The following is a 23,361-nucleotide window of genomic DNA, read 5'->3' on the forward strand; positions in this document are numbered from 1 at the left end:
ATACCTATAGGAGAATCGCCTCAGCCTGTGACTGGATTCATGATTTCCTATTAGGAAGGTCATAGTTCATACTAACTGAATTTTCGAGTAGAAGAGAAGTGATATCGGGGGTTTCCCAACGACGTATTATAAAGCCTCTGCTGTTCTTTATCTGCATAAAAGATTTAGAACAATTTGAGCAGCCCTGTAAGATTGTTTGTAGATGATTCTGTCTTTTGTCGTCCAGCAAAGTCATCAGAAGATCAAAATGAGTTCCAAAATGATTCAGACAAGATATCTCTATGGCGTGAAAAATTACAACTAGCCACAAACGGTATAAAGTAAGTTGCTCTCCACATGAGTATTAAAAAATCCCGTATATTTCTTTTACGTGATAAATCACACAAACTCAAAGGTTCTCGATTCAACTATATTCCGAGGAATTAAAACAACGAACAACTTAAACTGGAACGAACGCATACAAAATGTTGTGAGGAAGGCGAACAAGAGTCTGCTTTTTACTGGCAGAACACTTAGAAGGTTTAAAAGTCCACTAAAGGGACTGTGTACACTATGCTTGTCCGCCCAAGCTAGAGTATTGCTGCACAGCATAGGATTCTCGCCAGATAGGATTGACGGAGGTCATCGAACAAGTTCAAAGAAGGACAGCTCTGTTTGTACTGTCGCTAAGTGTGGGTGAGAATGTCACGGACATGATACATTGGCTGGGATGGCGATTATTAAAACAACGTTGTTTTTCGTTACGGCGAAATCCTTTTACGAAATTTCATTCACTAACTTTCTCCTCTAAATGTGAAAATATTTTGTTGACTGTCATCTACATAGACAGAAATGATCACGGTAACAAACTCGAGATATCACAGGTCTCACGGAGAAAACTTGTGTTTTAATTTTTCCCATGTGCTATTTGAGAGTGGAACTCGCACGGAAAAAATTAGATGCTCATTTTTACCATGTGCTATTCGACATTGTAACTGCCAGGAAATCATTAGAGATAGTCACGTAGACATAGGTGTAGATACAGATGCGCACATCCGATGAAAAGTATCCTAACACACCTGTGTTGTGACGAATTAAGCGCTATATCTCACGAGAAGAGAACCCGCTAGTATACAAGAAGTCTTGGAGTAGTATCTTGTCAGTAGACAAATAGTACCAGCACAAGGGGTCGATCAGGAGAGCTCATAACTTATAACGTGGACTAGTCACACGTCACATGACTTACATATCTATGAGGGACATTTCAACCTTTCTAAAGCTTCCCAACTCGACTGTTGTTGAAGGGACTATGGAGTGGGAACGCAAAGGAACTACAACAGCTAATCCAAGACTAGGCATAACTCACGTGCAGACGGAGAGAAATCGTGGAGCACTGCGGAGGCCGATTGTAAAAATAATTGCGTGAAATCTGCGGCCTGAATCACTTGTGAGACCCAAAGTGCTACCAGGAGTCCAGCCAGCACGATAACTGTGCATAGGCAGTGAAAAGGAATGGTGTACGATGGTCGAGCATTCCTCATAAGCCAGACACTTGTGTAGCTGATTCTGAGCGACGCTTGAGGTGGTGTAAAGAGGGGCGCCACCGCACTGTGGTGTTTTTTGGAGTGACGACTCACACTGTAGCCTCTGACAATCCGACAGAAAGCTTTAGGTCTGGTGAAGGTGGCATAACGCCACCTGGCGTCAGATGTGGAGCGAACAGTGAAGTGTAGAGGAGGTGGTGCAACGGTATGGGGATGTGGTCCCCTAACTGCACTTAAAGAAGAAGCTAAATTCAGAATGACATGAACACATTCTGCAGCGCTGTGAACCGCGTACATTGGAGGAACGGTTCGGGGTCTATTATTGTATCAGCATGTCAGAGCACCCTGTCATAAAGTAGCATCTTTGAGACAATGGTTTGTTGACAGTGACATTCCCGAAAAGGACTGGCCTGCTCGAAGACCGGATCTTGACGCAGTGGATCACCTCGCTCCAGACCCCAACGTCCAACGTCACTACCTCCTCTAGTTTCGGCCCTTAAGAGGAATGGGCTGCCATTCCTCCCGAAACATTTAAACACTTCATTGAAAGTTTTGTTCCCTCAAATTTCAAGCAGCCATTAAGGCCAAGTGTGGATACACAGATATTAATATCCACTAATAGGTGTCCGGATCAGATAGTACAGATATGAGTCTTCGATATCTTCTCCCAGGGAAACCACATTGATGTGCCGAAAAGCATGGGATAGGGAAATTCACATAACTACTAGCATAAACAAAGTATAAAACGGTGACTTGATTATGGCCGCACGAAGTGGATTAACAGACTTTGAATGCGGAATGGTAGGTGCAGCTAGACACATGGAACATTCCATTTGTAAATCTTTAGAGAATTATTCGGAGATCCACAGTGTCAGGAGTGTTTCGAGAATACCAGGTTTCAGGCATTACCTCTCAGCATGGACGACGCAGAGACCGCTGGCCTTCACTGATAGACAGCAGTGACGTTTGCATACAGATGTCAGTGCGCTGATACGAAACTTCCTGGCAGACCAAAGCTGTGTGCCGGACCGAGACTCGAACTCGGGACCTTTGCCTTTCACGGGCAAGTGCTCTACCAACTGAGCTACCCAAGCACGACTCACGCCCCGTCCTCATAGCTTTACTTCTGCCAGTACCTTCCAAACTTTACAGAAGTTCTTCTGAGAACCTTGCAGAACTAGCACTCCTGAATCAAAGGATATTGCGGAGACATGGCTTAGCGACAGCCTGGGGGTTGTTTCCAGAATGAGATTTTCACTCTGCTGCTGAGTGTGCGCTGACATGAACCTTCCTGGAAGATTAAAACTGTGTGCCGGACCGACATTCGAACTCGTGACCTTTGCCTAGATGTCAGTGTTAACTGACGTGCGTGAAATAATAGCCGAAATCAATTAGGGACGTACCACGGACATATGTGTCAGGACACTGCGGCCAAATTTGATATTAATGGGCTATGGAGCTGGCTACTGACGCTATTACCTTTGCTAACTGCGCCTGTAGCGCCTCTCCTGTGCTCGAGACCATGTCGGTTGGACCCTTGACGAGTGGAAAACCATGACTTGCTCAGCTGAGTCCCGATTTCAATTGGTAAGAGCTCACGATAGAGTTGAAGGATGGCGCAGATCCTACGAAGCCATGGACCCAGGATCTCAACAAAGCAATGTGCAAGCTGGTGGTGGCTCCATATGGTGCTGGCTGTGTTTACATGGAATGGACTAGTTCCTCTGGTCGAACTGAACCCGTCATTAACTGGAAATAATTATGTTCGGCTACTTGTACACCATTCGGAGCCAACAACGATAGAATTTTTATGGATTGCATTGCGCCATGTCACCGATCCACAGTTGTTCGCGATTGATTTGAAGAACATTCTGGACATTTCGAGTGAATAATTTGAGAGGGACATAGAGAGAAATAGAGAAATAGAGAGAAATATAGAGGATCTATACAAGGGCGATGTACTTGAGGACGATATTATGGAAATGGAAGAGGATGCAGATGAAGATGAAATGAGAGATATGATACTGCGTGAAGAGTTTGACAGAGCACTGAAAGACGTAAGCCGAAACAAGGCCCCGGGAGTAGACAACATTCCATTAGAACTACTGACGATCTTGGAAGAGCCAGTCCTGACAGAACTCTACCATCTGGTGAGCAAGATGTATGAGACAGGCGAAATACCCTCAGACTTCAAGAAGAATATAATAATTCCAGTCCGAAAGAAAGCAGCTGTTGACACATGTGAAAATTACCGACCTATCAGTTTAATAAGTCACAGCTGCAAAATACTAACGCGAATTCTTTACAGACGAATGGAAAAACTCGTAGAAGCCGACCTCGGGGAAGATCAGTTTGGATTCCGTAGAAATGTTGGAACACGTGAGGCGATACTGACCCTACGAGTCTGGAGCCGAGCAACCGCTAAGGTCGCAGGTTAGAATCCTGCCTCGGGAATGGATGTGTGTGATGTCCTTAGGTTAGTTAGGTGTAATGAGTTCTAAGTTCTAGGCCACTGATGACCTCAGAAGAGCCATTTGAACTTTTTTTTTTTGACCCTACGATTTATCTGAGAAGAAAGATTAAGAAAAGGCAAACCTACGTTTCTAGCGTTTGTAGACTTAGAGAAGCTTTTGACAATGTTGACTGGGATACTCTCTTTCAAATTCTAAAGGTGGCAGCGGTAAAATACAGGCAGAGAAAGGCTATTTATAATTCGTACATAAACCAGATGGCAGTCATAAAAGTCAAGGGGCATGAAAGGGAAGCAGTGGTTGGGAAGGGAGTGAGACAGGGTTGTAGCCTCTTCCCGATGTTATTCAACCAGTACATTGAGCAAGCAGTAAAGGAAACAAAAGAAAAGTTCGGTGTAGGTATTAAAATCCATGGAGAAGAAATATAAACTTTGAGGTTCGCCGATGACATTGTGATTCTGTCAGGGACAGCAAAGAACGTGGAAGAGCAGTTGAACGGAATGGACAGTGTCTTGAAAGGAGGATATAAGATAAATATCAAGAAGAGCAAACCGAGGACAATGGAATGTAGTCGAATTAAGTAGGGTGATGCTGAGGAAATTAGATTGGGAAATGAGACACTTAAATTAGTACAGGAGTTTTGCTATTTTGGGAACAAAGTAACTGATGATTGTCGAAATAGAGAGGATATGAAATGTAGACTGACAATGGCAAGGAAATCGTTTCTGAAGAAGAAAAATTTGTTAACCTCGGGTATGGATTTAAGTGTCAGGGAGTCGTTTCTGTAAGTATTTGTATGGAGTGTAGCCATGTATGGAAGTGAAACATGGACTATAAGTAGTTTGGACAAGAAGAGAAGCATTCGAAATGTGGTGCTACAGAAGAGTGCTGAAGATTAGATGGATAGATCACATAACTAATGAGGAGGTATTGAATAGAATTGGGGAGAAGAGGAGTTCGTGGCACAACTTTACAAGAAGAAGGGACCGGTTGGTAGGGCATGTTCTGAGGCATCAAGGGATCACAAATTTAGCATTGGAGGGCAGCGTGGAGGGTAAAAATCGTAGAGGGAGACCAAGAGATGAATACACTAAGCAGATTCAAAAGGATGTAGGCTGCAGTAGGTACTGGGAGATGAAGAAGCTTGCACAGGATAGGGTAGCATGGAGAGCTGCATCAGACCAGTCTCAGGACTGAAGACCACAACAACAACAATTTGAACACCCAGATCGGCCGACATCGAACGTTTGTGGGACTTAATTGAGAGGTGAGTTCGTGCAGAAGCTGCAGTACTGGCAACATTTTCGTAGTACAGGCAGCTAGGCTAAATATTTCTCCAGCAGACTTCCTACGGCTTGTTGAGTCCGTGTCATGTCGACTCGCTGCACTACGCTGGGCGAAAGGTTGTCCGACGCGATATGAAGACGTATGACTTTTGTCTCCTCAGTGTATGTAGTTATCAGGAACAGCTGTTACCCCCGGCTGCCTGCCGCCAGCTGGTTGCGCGCCCGTGCTGGCAGTGACAGCAGCAGGTGTCTGAGGCGACGGGGGCGGCCGCGTGGGCGCGCTCTGCCCCCGCCCCAGCGCCAGCGCCAGCTATTCGCGTCACGCCGCCCGCCGGCCGTTGTGTCATTGTCCGCCGGCCCTCGGTGTTGCAGCGGCTGACCTTGGCGGCGACCTGCGCGTGGCTGTGCCTGCTGGCGGGCGTCCAGCGCGCGGGCGCGGGCGTCGCCTACTACGGGACCGCCGCGCAGGCGCAGCAGCTGCTGCCCGGCTCCGCCAGCGTCGTGCTCGTCCCGCAGGGCAGCACCGCCAACCTCGCCAGGTAACGCCGCGCCGTCTGCTCTGCCCGCTTCCCAGCACCGTCAGACCTGTACCTCTCGCACTCCACCTCCTCTTGACCTAGTGTTTCTACACTGTTGCCCGACGCCATCATCAGCAACACATTTTAGTCATCCCCTTCGTTAGTATTGCTAAATAACAGCAATACCATCATCATGCGAAGTGTTAGGGGTATAGGTACACACACTCTGCTCGATGGTACATCAATGTGTAACTACTTCAGGGTGTTAGTTGTTTTATTGTTTTGCAATCACACACACTACTGGCCATTAAAATTGCTACACAGCGAACATGACGTGCTACGGACTCGAAATTTAACCGACAGGAAGAAGATGCTGTGATATGCAAGTGATTAGCTTTTCAGAACATTCACACAAGGTTGGCGTCGGTGGTGACACCTACAACGTGCTCACATGAGCAAAGTTTCCAACCGATTTCTCATATACAAACAGCAGTTGACCGGCGCTGCCTGGTGAAACGTTGTTGTGATGCCTCGTGTAAGGAGGAGAAATGCGTACCATCTCGCTTCCGACTTTGATAAAGGTCGGATTGTAGCCTATCGCGATTGCGGTTTATCGCATCGCGATATTGCTGCTCGCGGTGGTCGAGATCCAATGACTGTTAGCAGAATATGGAATCGGTGGGTTCAGGAGGGTAATACGGAACGCCGTGCTGGATCCCAACGGCCTCGTATCATTAGCAGTCGAGATGACAGACATCTTATCCGCATGGCTGTAACGGATCGTGCAGCCACGTCTCGATCCCGGAGTCAACATATGGGGACGTTTGCAAGACAACAACCATCTGCTCGAACAGTTCGACGACGTTTGCAGCAACATGGCTGCGGCTACCCTTGACGCTGCATTACAGACAGGAGAGCCTGCGATGGTGTACTCAACGACGAACCTGGGTGTACGAATGGCAAAACGTCATTTTTTCGGATGAATCCAGGTTCTATTTACTGCAACATGATGGTCAAATCCGTGTTTGGCGACATCGCGGTGAACACACATTGGAAGTGTGTATTCGTCAACGCCATACTGGCGTATCACTCGGCGTGATGGTATGGGGTGCCATTGGTTACAAGTCTCGGTCACCTCTTGTTCGCATTGACTGCATTTTCAACAGTGGACGTTACATTTCTGATGTGTTACGACCCGTGGCTCTATTCTTCATTCGATCCCTGTGAAACTCTACATTTCAGCAGGGTAATGCACGACCGCATGTTGAAGGTCCTGTATGGGCCTTTATGGATACAGAAAATGTTGGGCTGCTGCCCCGGCCAGCACATTCTCCAGATCTTTCACCAATTTAAAACGTCTAGTCAATGGTGGCCGACCAACTGACTCGTCACAATATGTCAGTCGATACTCTTGATGAACTATGGTATCGTGTTGAAGCTGCATGGGCAGCTGTACATCTACACACCATCCAAGCTGTGTTTGACTCATTACCCAGGCGTATCAAGGCCGTTATTACGGCCAGAGGTGGTTGTTCTGGGTACTGATTTCTCAGGTTCTATGAACCCAAATTGCGTGAAAATGTAATCACATAGTATAATATATTTGTCCAATGAATACCCGTTTATCATCTGCATTTCTTCTTGGTGTAGCAATTTTAATGGCCAGTAGTGTAATTTACTGCCTGATGTTTTTTTTTTCACAGTCGTAACTGCACCGTGAATTGGACTATGGCTTTCAGTATATCCCACATGTCCACACATCAATACCTGACCAGGTGGCCCAGAAGAAAATGACCATTAATGGCTTGTTTGTACCATGCATACTTGGAGATATTAATCAAGATAAAAACATACCATTCGTAATAGCTACAATTATTAGTCTGCAAATGAAGTAAACACTGATTTACTTTTGTTCCATACACTGGCCTCAGTCATCAATAGAAATATCTCCACTTATATTCCTAACACCCTGTATAACACACAAAAAACTGGATGACATTCTAGAAATACAACTCCTCGCTCCTCATATTGACCAATTCAATAATTCATAGATCCATTTCTAGCCCATATTTGTCTTGACACTTATTGGGAGACTCGTCGGACGTCCTCCTGAAGGGTATCGTCCAAATTTCCGTCCAATTTCCACGTTATGTCCCCAACATACCGAACTGGTTGGAAGGCCCTGCCCATAACCCTGCAGTTGGGGAGAGACCGGGCGAACTTTCCGGTCAAGAGCCGTGGAAGGGTTTGTCAAGCACGAATACATTCAGTAGAAACCCACACCGTGTGCACGAGGTCATTACCTTGCTCAAATGTAAAGCCATGTAGCCTTTCCATGAAAGGCAACAAAGCGGTCGAAGAGCATCGTTGATTTACCTCTGTGCTGTAAGAGTGCCACGGATGATAACCAAAGCGGTCCTTCTGTGAAATGAAATAACTCAGGCCATCACACCTAGTTGTCCGGCCATTTGGGGGGCAACATTTTGATTCGTAACCCACTGCTGTCCGGGAGGCCTCCACACACGTCTTTGTCATGGAATCCCATTGACTGGAGTAGAATTGTGTTCGCTGATGACTCCCGCTTCGAAATGAGCCCTGATGACCAGCAAAGATGTGTCTGCAGAGGCCTCAGAGAGCGCTGGCATACCGACCTGACGGCTGCCTGCCGTACAGCCTGACAACAGAAGTGACGGTCTGAAGTGTCATTTCCTTTCCTAGCAGTTGGTTGTCATCCGCGATACCCTCACAGCACAGCGGTACGTCGACGAAATTCTACGCCCCGTTGTGTTGTCCTTCATGGCAAGTCGTCCTGGGATTACATTTCAGCAAGGTAATGTCCGCCCACAAATGGTTAAGATGGCTCTAAGCACTATGGGACTTAACTTCTGAGGTCATCAGTCCCCTAGAACTACTTAAACCGAACTAACCTAAGGACATCACACACATCCATGCCCGAGGCAGGATTCGAACCTGCGACCATAGCGGTCGCGCGGTTCCAGACTGTAGCGCCTAGAACCGCTCGGCCACCCCGGCCGGCTGTCCGCCCACACAGAGCGAGAAGTTCTACAGGTTTTCTACGTGATTGCCAAACCCTACCTTGGCCAGTGAGGTCGCTAATTCAGAACGTTTGTAGTGTCACGGACAGAGTCGTAAAGCCAATTCGGGATTTTGACGACGTGTCGAGTCAAATGGACAGAATATCCCTCAGGAGGACTGTGGTGTCACCGCCAGACACCACACTTGCTAGGTGGTAGCCTTTAAATCGGCCGCGGTCCGTTAGTATACGTCGGACCCGCGTGTCGCCACTGTCAGTGATTGCAGACCGAGCGCCGCCACACGGCAGGTCTAGAGAAACTTCCTAGCAATCGCCCCAGTTGTACAGCCGACTTTGCTGGCAATGGTTCACTGACAAATTACGCTCTCATTTGCCGAGACGATAGTTAGCATAGCCTTCCGCTACGTCATTTGCTACGACCTAGCAAGGCGCCATTATCATTTGTTATTTATCTTGGGATGCATCTACAGTCAGACCGATGTTCACCAATTATGGATTAAAGTTAAGTATTCCAGCAGCTACGTATTTTTCTTGATAGTATAATTACTCTACCTGTTCCAGACCTCACGCCAGCCTGCGCGAGCTTAAACGCGTGCCTTTCGGCTTCCTCCAAACCCCGTGAATTGGCTCCTGCCAATTCACAACAAGGACATTCAACAATTCGGTCACTGAATGCCAAGCCGAATAACTGGTGGTACGGGGGCCAGAGGTCTGACAACGCCTTATTGACTAGGTCAATTTGTGAAGCTCTTCCTCCAGTTTTCCTGAAATCGTAACGATTTGTTCGTCTCTGTATGTACATCACACTACGGATTTCCGTCCTATTCGGACACTTCCAAAGTGGTGTTTCTTTTTTTTTTTTTCACTCAGAACGTATTTATAGCGAGTGTTTTCAGGAAAATTTTCTGAATATTTTATTATGAGGGACTTGTGGTCTCCAGTGGTTGGTTACTGAATGACTGTATTTCGTTTGACTTCTTAATGCTACTTTTCCTTCTATTTCTACCACACTGAAGATATGAGTGCAACAGCGCAAATGTCGATGGGTTGCATTGCATTTCTTGCTTCGAAACAAACTTGTTCCATCGGTTCACGGTACTTGCCTTTGACAGTAATAATACTCAACAATTTCAGTATTACTTTGTAACGAGCCACTGCACACCACTGGTCCCTTGTACAAAAACACTTATAAAACATCTCTAACTATTTCTGAAATTTTGTTAGTGGAGGATGGGATAATCTATACGCAGTAAATGGAGAAAATAATATGAACACATGTGAAAAGAAACTAAATCTTTATTAGTAGGTTGTCTGCCTTCCTTTCTTTTTATTTACTGTCTCCATTCCATCTCGGACAGACAGAAACAGATGTCGTGACAACAGAAGGTTTACATACTCAACCTTCCACCAAAAACCACGCAAATCCTCATAGTGCCCTTGAACTACCCCACAAAGGTCCAGTCATACAGAGATCAGGAAACTGAAGAGAGCACACTAAGTTCATCATCGAATACATTAAACTAGTCTCGGATAGTTCCAGAAGTGATCATGGGAGCATTTCGTCGTAGTGCCTAGGTTGTCGTTAACCGAGAAGCTCAGTTTGCTTCATAGTTCCTTCTTTCCGGCAAATCCATCGATTCAGCAAAAGTGGGCAAACCCATCGCTAAAACATAACCATGTTTCAGACTAGTGTGGAGACAGTAGCACGATATGCCACTGTCTTTCGTTTTCTGGACATACCCATTTCACAGATCTTCTGTCAGTTTCAAGGAGCTTTGATTACGATTTTTTCCCCTGTTCAGTGTTAACTGCCGCTACAGTCGACTTCTCCCAACAATCATAATAGTGGCCGCTTTCATGACGGGAGCTAAGACAAGCCCTAGCAATCATACAAGTTTTAAAAACTGAGTGATCATAAATAATTAAATTTTAACATTGGAACTAACCGAAATCACTGCTAATAATAGGCCGTGCGTAAACTAGAGGCAGAAGGGACACTACATGTTCTTCTTTGAGTAGTGCTTGTACACACATGTCCAAATTATTTTGTCCACTTGCCGTATCGCCTCTTATGCAAGGGTTTCGAAATTGTTACCCAGTACCTTCAGCAAGAAGTTATCTGCCTTTCTAGCGGTAGGCTTTCACTACTACTGATATAATCGTCAACAACAAGTTGTCTTTTTCCTGTTGTAGCAGTGCTTCATCTTCCCACACATAAACCATCACGAGCGATGCAAGCTATGTGTCCGCACTTTCGAAAGCTTTTTCTGTTTCTGACCGTCGCTCTCACAAAGATCGCTGATAACTCCAGCCACCGATACCTCACCCTAAATAGCATTTTCCTAAACGACTAAGCACTGATTTCTGCAGTAGACTCTCATTTGGAAGAACCCCGATTACGGTCCTATCTTGGTAGCCAAATTGTTTTTGGAAAACTTAAGCTGCCTCATGTGGATTGCGGCATTAGTTGGTTAAATAATTATAGGCCTACTTGTATTTCCTTCCTTGTCATTATCTGTCATTAACTTGTGCTGCGTCTCTAATGACAGCACCGTCGACAGAGTGCTAGGTAACAAAAGGAGGAATGTAAGCATCGATGACGCGTACGATAAAGGAGAAATCTCTCTCCAGCTTTTAAGTGAGATGGGAGTGAGTGAACGAGTCTCATTTTATAGGTTTCCTCCTCGCTGTCTCACAACAATTTTAGTCACATACACACACATACCCACACACACTTATACACACACAGACACACACAAAGTAGCAGCAGCAACAACAACAATATTGAAGCTCCTAATAAATCCCTGTAAAAGACGAAGTCAAGGAATTTTATTGTCTTGGAAGGAAAATAAGGTACGATAAGACGAAGCAAGAAGGATATAGACAGGAGATTAGCATATTTACAATGAGCATTATTCCCTAAAACAAATCCAGTAGTATCAAACATAGGCTTAATTAGAGGAAAAAAATTCTGAGAGTGTACGACTGGGTCATTGTATGGCGCACAAGCGTGACTGTGAGAAAACCAGAAGGGAAGAGAATCGAAGTGTTTGAGACGTGGTGCTACAGAAGTATGCGGTCAATTAAGAGGACTAAAAACGAAAATATTAATAGATCAAAATGCGCTTCAGTTGCAATTAATTTCGTATTTATTACACGCCAGCTTTCGAAGTCTAAAGTATCATATACAGGTGCAACCAAATAATTTGGAAACACAAACGGCCAGTTAGTCCTGCGGAGTCACACCCACGCTAAACAATAGCATGGGAGCGTAGGACCAGCAACCTGGGTGTCCTCCTCGACAGCCGACATGACATCTGAGGGTGAAGCTTTAGGCTTCGAAACTGGTCGAATAATAAATAACAAATTACTAGAGACTGAAGCGAATTATTACTCTTCTAATATTTGCCTTGGTTCCAGATGTTCGTCTGATCAAATATTTTGTAAAAATCTAAATGTCACATGCCATTGTTGCCTAGGGCATCCCGTGCTGTAGTTTCGTCTACCTATCGGAAAGGGTGTTCTTCCTCTGCACGCGGTTGGCCCTTTTACGTAATTGAGAGGTGTGTTGTATGTGTATTTTTAGAGTGCAAGTGAGTGTAATGTAGTGTTGTGTTTTATGATTAGGACGAGAGAGGGCGGAGGTGTGAAATCCGGTGCCCGTACATAGCCTGCTGCTCTTGAAGAGCAACAAAGCGAGAGCCGAGCTTAAGCTCCCCATCCGATAAACAAATAACCAACAGTGTTACACGCACTAACTTCATGAGACACTGCAGAGAGTTTGGAATCTGACCCCCGACATTGGCGCAAATATTCTTGATCAGTAGCTTTACACCACGTCCTCTGGTCCCCTTTCTGGTTCAAATACAGGCAGTGCAAAATTCCGGAAATACGGAAGCGTCCGATCTAACCCGTCGGCTTTGACCCATGACGTCACAAATATAGCGGAAATGACAATTCCAATATGGAGGATATAGAAACGTTGCATACGTATCACAAAGACGAAAACACATAGAAAAACAACACACACAAAGGTTTCACAAGAACAATCTGCTAACATTGATAGCAAACAAAGATAATAATAAACAAGTGGTACTCAAGGCCGGGCAGGGGGGGGGGGCTGCGACCCCCCCTGACCCCCCCCCCCCCCCCCCGCCAAAAAAAAACTCCCAACCTAACCTCGTATTCAGGGCTACGCTACAGATCAATGTGTAGGTCAATCAAAAGATAAGAAAAAGAAACAAATAAAAAAAAAGAAAAAAACAATATTGTTTCATTAGACATAACGAGTAGCGACAAAACATATAGACCATAAAGATTGAACAATCTAATGGCAAACTGATAAAAGCCTCATAGACGATGTTAAAACAAAAAGTACAGTAAAAAGGTAAACTATATATTACAGGCCCTAAAACTCCTACTAAGGTAACGTCAACGAGGCAACATCTACAAACACGCCACACTCACAAACCAAACTCCGCGCCGTAATGACGTCACACACCACAACACCCTTACGTCACGGGTCAAAGCCGACGCGTGAGATCGGATGTTTCTGTTGACCCAAAATTCCTTAATCACCAGGATTTGCACCTGCTTACACCAGAGGAGAGAGCCACAGCACAGTAGTGAGTTAGGGACCTCGCTTACAGAGGCAGGCACTAAGTGAACTGATAAGATAATAAATGAAGAGGCGAGGAAGAAATATAAGAAAAAACCGAGTGGAAGAAGGGATACGTTTTTGATAGAATACATGTAACTTCCAGGGTAACAGGGCGAAAATTATAGTGGAGAGCAAAGCTAAAAGAAAAACATATCTAACGCTCATCTGGACAGCTGGCTTAAAAGTGTTACTTAAACATTGTTACTGAAAAACCATAGTGGTTGAATCACCGTTGAGAACCTCTGAAGTTATGTCCAAGTGCATCGGAGAAGGGCAGAGTCTGCCTGATCTTCGTGGCATGCGATGTCATTCTGTCCACCCATGAAAATACTGACTCTGCTTGCTGGCTGGTATAACGAGCAACTACAATGAGTTCGGTACAACTGGCGCTTGGATGAAATCGTCCGACTAAATATGGCACGAACGTAAACATTAGCCTACGCTGCAGGTCCATCTGTTACCTCAACCTTTATTTATCATTCACATTCGCTCGTTACGCCAACTCCCATCGAGTCTGTCACCTTTCAACCTAACCTAGACCTGAGGCTACGCCACAGATCAGTCTGTCACCTCAAGCAAATGCATGGATTTCAGCCGAAAGGCAGTTGTAGTGCTCTCATTTTAGTGACTCATGTGTATGCGATATATGTAGCTGTACTGCATGGGTCGATCATCTCACTTCATGGTTGGAAAGGATATCACCATACAGATTATATGCCACTGTTCCAGATTGTCTCTAGCATTCCGCTGTGGGTTACTGCTGCATGGTAACGTTGAAGTGTACAACAGGTGGAAGTCATCAGTCTGTTGTAGACCCCTCTTGCTCTAGAACTGGCGTTATGAGTACGTTGTTCTTACACGCTCCGAGACTAATGGGGCGCTGTGTTATCACTGTGTCACCAGATCTGTTGTTGGAATATATACAAAATACCGGCACGTCTGACAGCAATACTATTCAAGAGCAACCGCATGAAGGCTTACGATGAAATCTTGAAATGAAATCGTCGAGGTCAATTTCAGCTGCCCTGGTCAACAGTGTGTGTATGGTACGGGTCGTCATCGGATAGTCTTACATCACACAATAGTCGGGCTTCATTACTGCAGATCTATCGACGATTCAGCGCTGCACGTCAGTTGTGAGACATCTAATACTTACAATGATATGTTCATCACAAATGGCAGAATCTGTTTTGTACATCCATAAACCTCTGTTTCCAACAGAGACTGACATAAACGCTGAACGTTGGTTGACACTTCAAGTGGGATGACTGCACCACTGCGGAAAAAAAAAGTCTACATGTCTCTCTCTCCTCATTAATGGTTCAAATGGCTCTGAGCACTATGGGACTCAACTGCTGAGGTCATTAGTCCCCTAGAACTGAGAACTAGTTAAACCTAACTAACCTAAGGACATCACAAACATTCATGCCCGAGGCGGGATTCGAACCTGCGACCGTAGCGGTCTTGCGGTTCCAGACTGCAGCGCCTTTAACCGCACGGCCACTTCGGCCGGCTCTCCTCATTAAGCAGGTAATCGTATCACATGGGGCCTTTATTGTCGATGCGATTTCTCTGATGACTCTGTTATTGTCGCAGCCAAATGATGCAATGTCGTATAGGCAGATACCTTGGTTCCAATTAGTCGCTTATAGCTCGCCACTGGAGACGCGTGACCGATCACATTTGACGTGTGACCGATCACATTTGACGTGTGTCCGACCACAATGAGCACAGTTTTCGGGTATTTACTAAGGGGGACCGAGCGGGGTGGCACAACGGTAAGACAATGAACTCGCGCCAAGGAGGTCGGTGGTTTGTATCCACCACGAAAAATCATTGTTTTTTATTGTACCCTTTGAAAGGGTCATAGCCAGTTTCCTTCTCCCAGTCCAAACTGTGATCCACGTATTAAGACCTCGTCGTCGACGAAACTTTAAACCATAATATTACGTCCCGGTTTGGAGTAGCATGTACGAGTAAGCCCCAAATTTTCAAGTGTCATGTTGTAGTGCGTGCCTAGACGTAGATATCGTGGCAAAAGGGTATTACTGATTTTATTTTCCCTTCGATATGAGTCTCCAGTAAAGAACTTCTCATTTTTCTACCAGCGGATCCTCTTTTTTGCAGTTGGCTAATGTTTAGCGTCCACTGATTCTCAAAGAAATGGTCACAATGTTCGACCTCGAATTATGGAAACCACGTAAAGCCAGATAATGGGCCGTTAGCAGGGGATTTTCTCTTGCAGGCGCTGTCAGCCACCATCTAGACTCAATTCGCACTTCGAGACACCATTGCGAGATCGGTATGGATCATACCATACAAAAAAAATCTCGTATCACACGGTATTGAGACTTTGAGATATTCATTCTTAACTCTATGAATCTTCTTAGCTTCTCAGTTTCTTTCCTGAGTTGTTAAGGAACTGAAAGGGCGGGGAGAGAGTTGCAGTCCTTGAAAGGATTCCAAAATTGTTGAGGCTTTCGTGGCCACTTGTTGACAAACTGCCTATTGGCTTCTGTCTCGGGTTCTTCGGCCGACGTTCATCTAATGATTTTTCTGACGTTTCGCCAGCACGAGTGGCTGGCATTGTCAAAGCTTCACCCTCCATTGCCGGTGATGAACTGGAGCCGAGCTCGCGGGCGCAGGCTATATGTACCTGGCGCGCCAACGTCCGAGGGCTTCTCCGCGGTCATTTCCGGTGCGGTTCTCCTCTTGCTACCTGCGACGGTCGTTCGCTGCAGTACGGGAAGCCAGGATCCGTTGACCTTAAGGCTTTCCTCTTTCTTGTTCAAACTGTTCGCGTGTTTTTGTATTTCTACAGCTTCTCTGAACAAGCGCGTGTGATAGTGCTTCTCTACAGCCAGAACTTCCGTGTCGGCGAATTTTATTACATGGTCGGTCTCATTCAGTGCGTGCTCTGCCACGGCCGATTTCTCCACCTGCCCCAACCTGCAATGTCGCTTATGCTCTTTGATCCTGGTGTTAATGGATCGTCCAGTCATTCCGACATAAACTTTTCCGCATGTGCGTGGTATGCGGTATATTCCCGACATTGCAAGTGGGTCTCTTTTCTCCTTCGCCGATCTAAGACACCCTTTGATCTTCCTTGTCGGTTTGAAAATCGTCTTTACGTCATGTTTGCGCAATATACGGCCGATTCTGTCCGTCACTCTGGGAATGTATGGCAGAAAGGCCGTACCCGACAATTCTTTTTCCGGTTCCTTACTTCGCCGAGGGTTGGGCTCTGTTACACTTCTAATATAATTTGTGGAGTAACCATTGCTCCTCAGGACAGTTTCCAGGTGTTGCATTTCTCGTTTGAGGTGTTGCGGCTCACATATTCGTCCTGCTCTCGTTACGAGCGTACTAATCATGCCTCTTTTCTGGCTCGGGTGGTGGTTTGACAGTTTGTGCAGGTATCGGTCCGTGTGAGTCGGTTTTCGATACACGCTGTGTCCCAGATCTTCGCCGTCCCTTGTGACCAGAACATCTAGAAATGGCAGTTTCTTGTCCTTTTCTACTTCCATGGTAAATGTTATGTTGGCATGGAGGCTGTTCAAGTGTCTTAGGAAGTCACTGAGCTGTTCTTCACCATGGCTCCACACCACGAAAGTATCATCGACGTACCTGTACCACATCTTAGGTTTGCAAGTCGCCGAGTCCAGTGCCTGTGCTTCGAATTGTTCCATGAAGAAGTTGGCCACCACTGGACTGAGAGGACTACCCATGGCGACGCCTTCCAGCTGTTCGTAGAAATCGCCATTCCACGTGAAATAGCTCGTGGTGAGACATGCATGGAAGAGCTTTCTGATGTCTAGCGGAAAAATGGAAACTGAAACTTGCACCAAACGACATCCTGGTCAGCTTTGATGTTGTTTCGTTATTTACGAAAGTACCACTCAGTGACGCTCTGGAGCACATCGGTATATTGCGCAAACATGACGTAAAGACGATTTTCAAACCGACAAGGAAGATCAAAGGGTGTCTTAGATCGGCGAAGGAGAAAAGAGACCCACTTGCAATGTCGGGAATATACCGCATACCACGCACATGCGGAAAAGTTTATGTCGGAATGACTGGACGATCCATTAACACCAGGATCAAAGAGCATAAGCGACATTGCAGGTTGGGGCAGGTGGAGAAATCGGCCGTGGCAGAGCACGCACTGAATGAGACCGACCATGTAATAAAATTCGCCGACACGGAAGTTCTGGCTGTAGAGAAGCACTATCACACGCGCTTGTTCAGAGAAGCTGTAGAAATACAAAAACACGCGAACAGTTTGAACAAGAAAGAGGAAAGCCTTAAGGTCAACGGATCCTGGCTTCCCGTACTGCAGCGAACGACCGTCGCAGGTAGCAAGAGGAGAACCGCACCGGAAATGACCGCGGAGAAGCCCTCGGACGTTGGCGCGCCAGGTACATATAGCCTGCGCCCGCGAGCTCGGCTCCAGTTCACCACCGGCAATGGAGGGTGAAGCTTTGACAATGCCAGCCACTCGTGCTGGCGAAACGTCAGAAAAATCGTTAGATGAACGTCGGCCGAAGAACCCGAGACAGAAGCCAATAGGCAGTTTGAAAGGATTACTGTTAGATAAGATGTAATTAATTTCTGTAATTTAGGGTGCAAGGAAAATGATGGAAATGTTTGTGTACCAACATAAATGGGAATAAAAAAATAATGTAAAGACAAGAAAATGTTTAAAACATATCAATAAAAATCGTGAACGAAATGCAAGAAACGTTACGTGTGCTGTCGACGCGACGTGATTTCTAAGTTCAGAAGCGCGTGGGGAAAGAAAAATGCGAAATTAGCTAAGCTACAAACGATGGTCTGATGACGAAACACTGTAACACAAAGTTATTCGCATCAACAGACGCTGACAAGTGGCAAGATAATTATGTGGTGAAGCGTTTGCTTTACAACTATGGACTACAGAAGGGATCACTTTCTCGCGGATTTATCGCAGCCGTCATTTTATATCATTCAGAAAAAGTGGTGGATCTCTCGCATTAATTCAGAACTCCAGACTGTCTTTGTTCTGTGTCGTTCGATCTTGGAATGGCTGTGAGCTGTTACGTGTAGCCGACTTACAAATGCGGCCTGCGTCGGCCGCCATAGCAGGAACGTCCGGTGGGACTGCTCCCGTGTGCGTGACCTGACTTGACTGAAAGCGTTCGTTCGTCGCCCCTAATATATTCACTATTCTATTAATATCGTCACGTCCAAATTCGATGTCAATACTACACTCCTGGAAATTGAAATAAGAACACCGTGAATTCATTGTCCCAGGAAGGGGAAACTTTATTGACACATTCCTGGGGTCAGATACATCACATGATCACACTGACAGAACCACAGGCACATAGACACAGGCAACAGAGCATGCACAATGTCGGCACTAGTACAGTGTATATCCACCTTTCGCAGCAATGCAGGCTGCTATTCTCCCATGGAGACGATCGTAGAGATGCTGGATGTAGTCCTGTGGAACGGCTTGCCATGCCATTTTCACCTGGCGCCTCAGTTGGACCAGCGTTCGTGCTGGACGTGCAGACCGCGTGAGACGACGCTTCATCCAGTCCCAAACATGCTCAATGGGGGACAGATCCGGAGATCTTGCTGGCCAGGGTAGTTGACTTACACCTTCTAGAGCACGTTGGGTGGCACGGGATACATGCGGACGTGCATTGTCCTGTTGGAACAGCAAGTTCTCTTGCCGGTCTAGGAATGGTAGAACGATGGGTTCGATGACGGTTTGGATGTACCGTGCACTATTCAGTGTCCCCTCGACGATCACCAGTGGTGTACGGCCAGTGTAGGAGATCGCTCCCCACACCATGATGCCGGGTGTTGGCCCTGTGTGCCTCGGTCGTATGCAGTCCTGATTGTGGCGCTCACCTGCACGGCGCCAAACACGCATACGACCATCATTGGCACCAAGGCAGAAGCGACTCTCATCGCTGAAGACGACACGTCTCCATTCGTCCCTCCATTCACGCCTGCCGCGACACCACTGGAGGCGGGCTGCACGATGTTGGGGCGTGAGCGGAAGACGGCCTAACGGTGTGCTGGGAAGTGGCGGTGCGGTCCCCTACGGCACTGCGTAGGATCCTACGGTCTTGGCGTGCATCCGTGCGTCGCTGCGGTCCGGTCCCAGGTCGACGGGCACGTGCACCTTCCGCCGACCACTGGCGACAACATCGATGTACTGTGGAGACCTCACGCCCTACGTGTTGAGCAATTCGGCGGTACGTCCACCCGGCCTCCCGCATGCCCACTATACGCCCTCGCTCAAAGTCCGTCAACTGCACATACTGTTCACGTCCACGCTGTCGCGGCATGCTACCAGTGTTAAAGACTGCGATGGAGCTCCGTATGCCACGGCAAACTGGCTGACACTGATGGCGGCGGTGCACAAATGCTGCGCAGCTAGCGCCATTCGACGGCCAACACCGCGGTTCCTGGTGTGTCCGCTGTGCCGTGCGTGTGACCATTGCTTGTACAGCCCTCTCGCAGTGTCCGGAGCAAGTATGGTGGGTCTGACACACCGGTGTCAATGTGTTCTTTTTTCCATTTCCAGGAGTGTATGTAAACGACACCAAGTTTAAATCTAAAAAAATTCCTTTGAGATAAAAAATGTAATATTTATAGAAAGTATAGTTCAAATGGCTCTGAGAACTATGGGACTTAACATCTGAGGTCATCAGTCCCCTAGAACTTAGAACTACTTAAACCTAACTAAACTAAGGACATCACACACATCCACGACCGAGGCAGGATTCGAACCTGCGACCGTAGGAGCAGCGCGGTTTCTGACTGAAGCGTCTAGAACCGCTCGGCCACCGCGACCGGCTATAGAAAGTATGATTTAGAAGCAGTTTCAGAGAAAGGTCGTTGTAGAACTGCCAGAGAAACGAGTTCTTTTATACCGTCACATTGCAGTATTACAAGTCTCAATCTCTTTTTCTCTTTCCTCAACACCCCTCCACCCCCACTTCCTCTCTCTCTCATTCCATTTTCCCAAAATATGTTTTCATTAAATTATCGCTGCTTCAATGATGAAAATACAAATTACTTAGCAGCTGTAGGTTACTGCCTCGTAAATCCTGAGAAAGGTACGCCTTTTTTCCGGACGTTCCCAAACATTACTTAACTCAGAATCATACTCCGAGATGACAAAAGTCATGGGATGCTCCTAATGTCACGTCGAACCTACATTTTCTCGAAATGGTGCAGAAACTCTACGTGTCATGGACTCAAGTCGTTTGAAGGCCCGTGCAGATCGGTTCAATTGGACCAGAGGACGCAGTCTAGCCATACAGGCACAGCCCACACCATTATGGAGCCACAACCAGCTCGCACATTGTCTTGTTGATAACTTGCGTCCACGGCTTCACACTCGAACCTTACAACCAGTTCTTACCAGCTGAAATCGAGACTCATCAGACCACGGTTTTCCAGTTGGCTGGGGTCCAATCGATATGGTCATGAGTCCAGTAGAGGCGCTGCTGGCGATCCCGTGCTCTTAGCAAAGGCGCTCGCACCGGTCGTCTGCTGCCACAGGCCATTTACGCCACGTTTCGCTGCACGGTCGTAAGGGACACGTTCACCAACCGTCTCACATTGATTTCTGCGGCTATTGCACGCAGTGTTGCTTGTCTGTTAGCACTGAAAACCTACGCAAACGCCGCTGATCTCGGTCGATATTTGTGTCAGCCGGCCGCCGGTGGCTGAGCGGTTCTGGCGCTACAGTCTGGAACCGCGCGACCGCTACGGTCGCAGGTTCGAATCCTGCCTCGGGCATGGATGTGTGTGTTGTCCTTAGGTTAGTTAGGTTTAAGTAGTTCTAAGTTCTAGGGGACTTATGACCTCAGCAGTTGAGTCCCATAGTGCTCAGAGCCATTTGAACCATTTTTTTTTATATTTTTGTCAGTTTCGAGTGGTACTGCGATATTTTTTTTCCCAGCAAGGTAACATGAGTTGTATGGTTTCGTCAGCTTTTGCGGCTATATTGCGCTTTTATGCCATCCTTGTGTAGTGCTATGCATATAGTTGTGTAATTAGGCCCAATCTTTGTGGTTAATTACGTAATTAGCTTCGAACTTCGTGTCAGTTTCCTGACCAAAATAAATAAAGTACGCTAAACCAACCCTCCTCTCCCGCATCTGGACAGTTTCCATGTGTTAGGGCTTGCACTCGGGCTTTCCATCCAGGAGCACCATTGTTCGAGTCCCAGAAAGGGCACATCGAGTTTTAATTTTCCCATCAATTCCAAGCACCTCCGGTGGTTTGGTTGTGTTTGGGGACGGGGGTGGGGGGTACACTTGAGCTTTCCAGCCAGGAGAAGCAGGGTTCGAGTCCCGGAAAGGATACCGCCAATTTCAATTTCCTACCAAAATTCTAAATTCTCACTAATAGGGAGGGTTGGTGGGTGTGGACGAAGGGGACGGGGGAAGAGAGGAGGGGGCTGGGGCACACGTGCAGGCTGAGAAAACACGAGACATCATCTGGGGTTGCGGTTGGGCATGGTCGGGGGCTGGGGTATGTGGGGGTGATAAAGCTTCGCTAATGCATTGCCCCTTTATACCTTATGTACGCGGTACTACCGTCATCTGGGTGTGATTTGTCACCTCAGTGTACTATTGCATTGAATATAACGTACGAGTCCAGCTCGGTTTTCAGCTACGTATTCGAACACGGAATGCTAGTCGTCACTTGTTCTGGGTCGGCACGATGTGTAGCTGCATCCCTTCGGCTTCGCACTTCCTCATTGTACAGCAGTGGGATTTGTATTTGTTAGTAGTCTATCATGAGTCTTAGCGTAAAACCAGATATTACTGAACCCTTTCGCACGTGTACTGAAGGCGTCTGAAATGTATTTATCTTATGTTTACTGACCAGCATACGCGACTGAAGTCACTGGTGCTCGATTTGGAGGTAAGATGATTCGAATCCTGACGGTGGAAAATTTTCACTGCCAGTATTTGGCCGGAAAGAGGAGGAGACGCAGTGGCGCAAAGTTCTTAATCACCAGCCTTTGCACCAATGTCCCGGATTAAATTTCAAACCAGTCCGCAGCGTCTTACGAAGAGTGGGCCCCGGGTGTCCTAGATTGAATTTCAGATCTGTCCGCAGTTTCTCATTGAATGAGGGCATTTGACACTGCTGATGGTGTGATCCGTCCTCCGGATGGGGGCGGTTCAGATTGACGCCCCCCTTGGTGCTGTTCGGGAGTAGCAGGTCGTGTGCCGGCAGCACGTTTCACACTCATCGTCCATAACACATACCGAATATTACACTGTACAACCACTCAACCCAGTCATTAGCCGGCCGAGGTGGCCGAGCGGTTCTAGACGCTGGAGTCTGGAACCGCGCGACCGCTACTGTCGCAGGTTCGAATCCTGCCTCGGGCATGGATGTGTGTGATGTCCTTAGGTTAGTTAGGTTTCAGTAGTTCTAAGTTCTAGGGGACTGACGACCTTAGAAGTTAAGTCCCATAGTGCTCAGAGCCATTTGAGTCCAGTCATCCATGCAACACAGATATAAACCTGACACGTCATAACATGTAAGAGGAAGAAACACGAAACCAACTTCCACTAGGACTTTGTCTACAACGCCGACGCTGGATTCGTGAATCTGCTGCCCTCCATCCATTCCATATGTACGCGAATACTTTGATTTTTTTATGCATATTAATTTACATCTCTGTTACATAATACAGACCATCTCAGTATCTGCAATGAACGTAATTGGCAACGGGTATTAAAGCATTTCTTATCAGCAGCTGATGTGATGTTTTACAGATTCATTAAAATAAAGTGACTGTCCAAAATTCATTGGAAGAG

General features: G+C 46.6%; 1 protein-coding gene and 1 non-coding gene across 3 annotated transcripts in view; one reads left to right on the plus strand and one right to left on the minus strand.

The window, feature by feature from the left end:
- The window catches only part of LOC126203679 (translation initiation factor IF-2-like), an 82,990-nt gene that overhangs the window by 19,480 nt on the left and 40,149 nt on the right, over positions 1-23,361 (plus strand). For both annotated transcript variants that reach the window (XR_007540347.1, XM_049938044.1), the window contains exon 2: positions 5,653-5,819. Coding sequence is in view for 1 of the 2 variants with exons in the window: in XM_049938044.1 (XP_049794001.1) it covers positions 5,653-5,819 (167 nt within the window). In the remaining variant the exon portion in view is untranslated. The remainder of the gene's footprint in view (positions 1-5,652; positions 5,820-23,361) is intronic.
- On the minus strand, positions 2,544-2,618 carry Trnas-uga (transfer RNA serine (anticodon UGA)). Its single transcript has one exon. It is a non-coding gene; the product is annotated as a tRNA-Ser (tRNA).

This window comes from Schistocerca nitens, chromosome 9 (assembly GCF_023898315.1).
Source record: "Schistocerca nitens isolate TAMUIC-IGC-003100 chromosome 9, iqSchNite1.1, whole genome shotgun sequence".
In the NCBI taxonomy this organism is placed as follows: Eukaryota; Metazoa; Arthropoda; class Insecta; order Orthoptera; family Acrididae; genus Schistocerca; species Schistocerca nitens.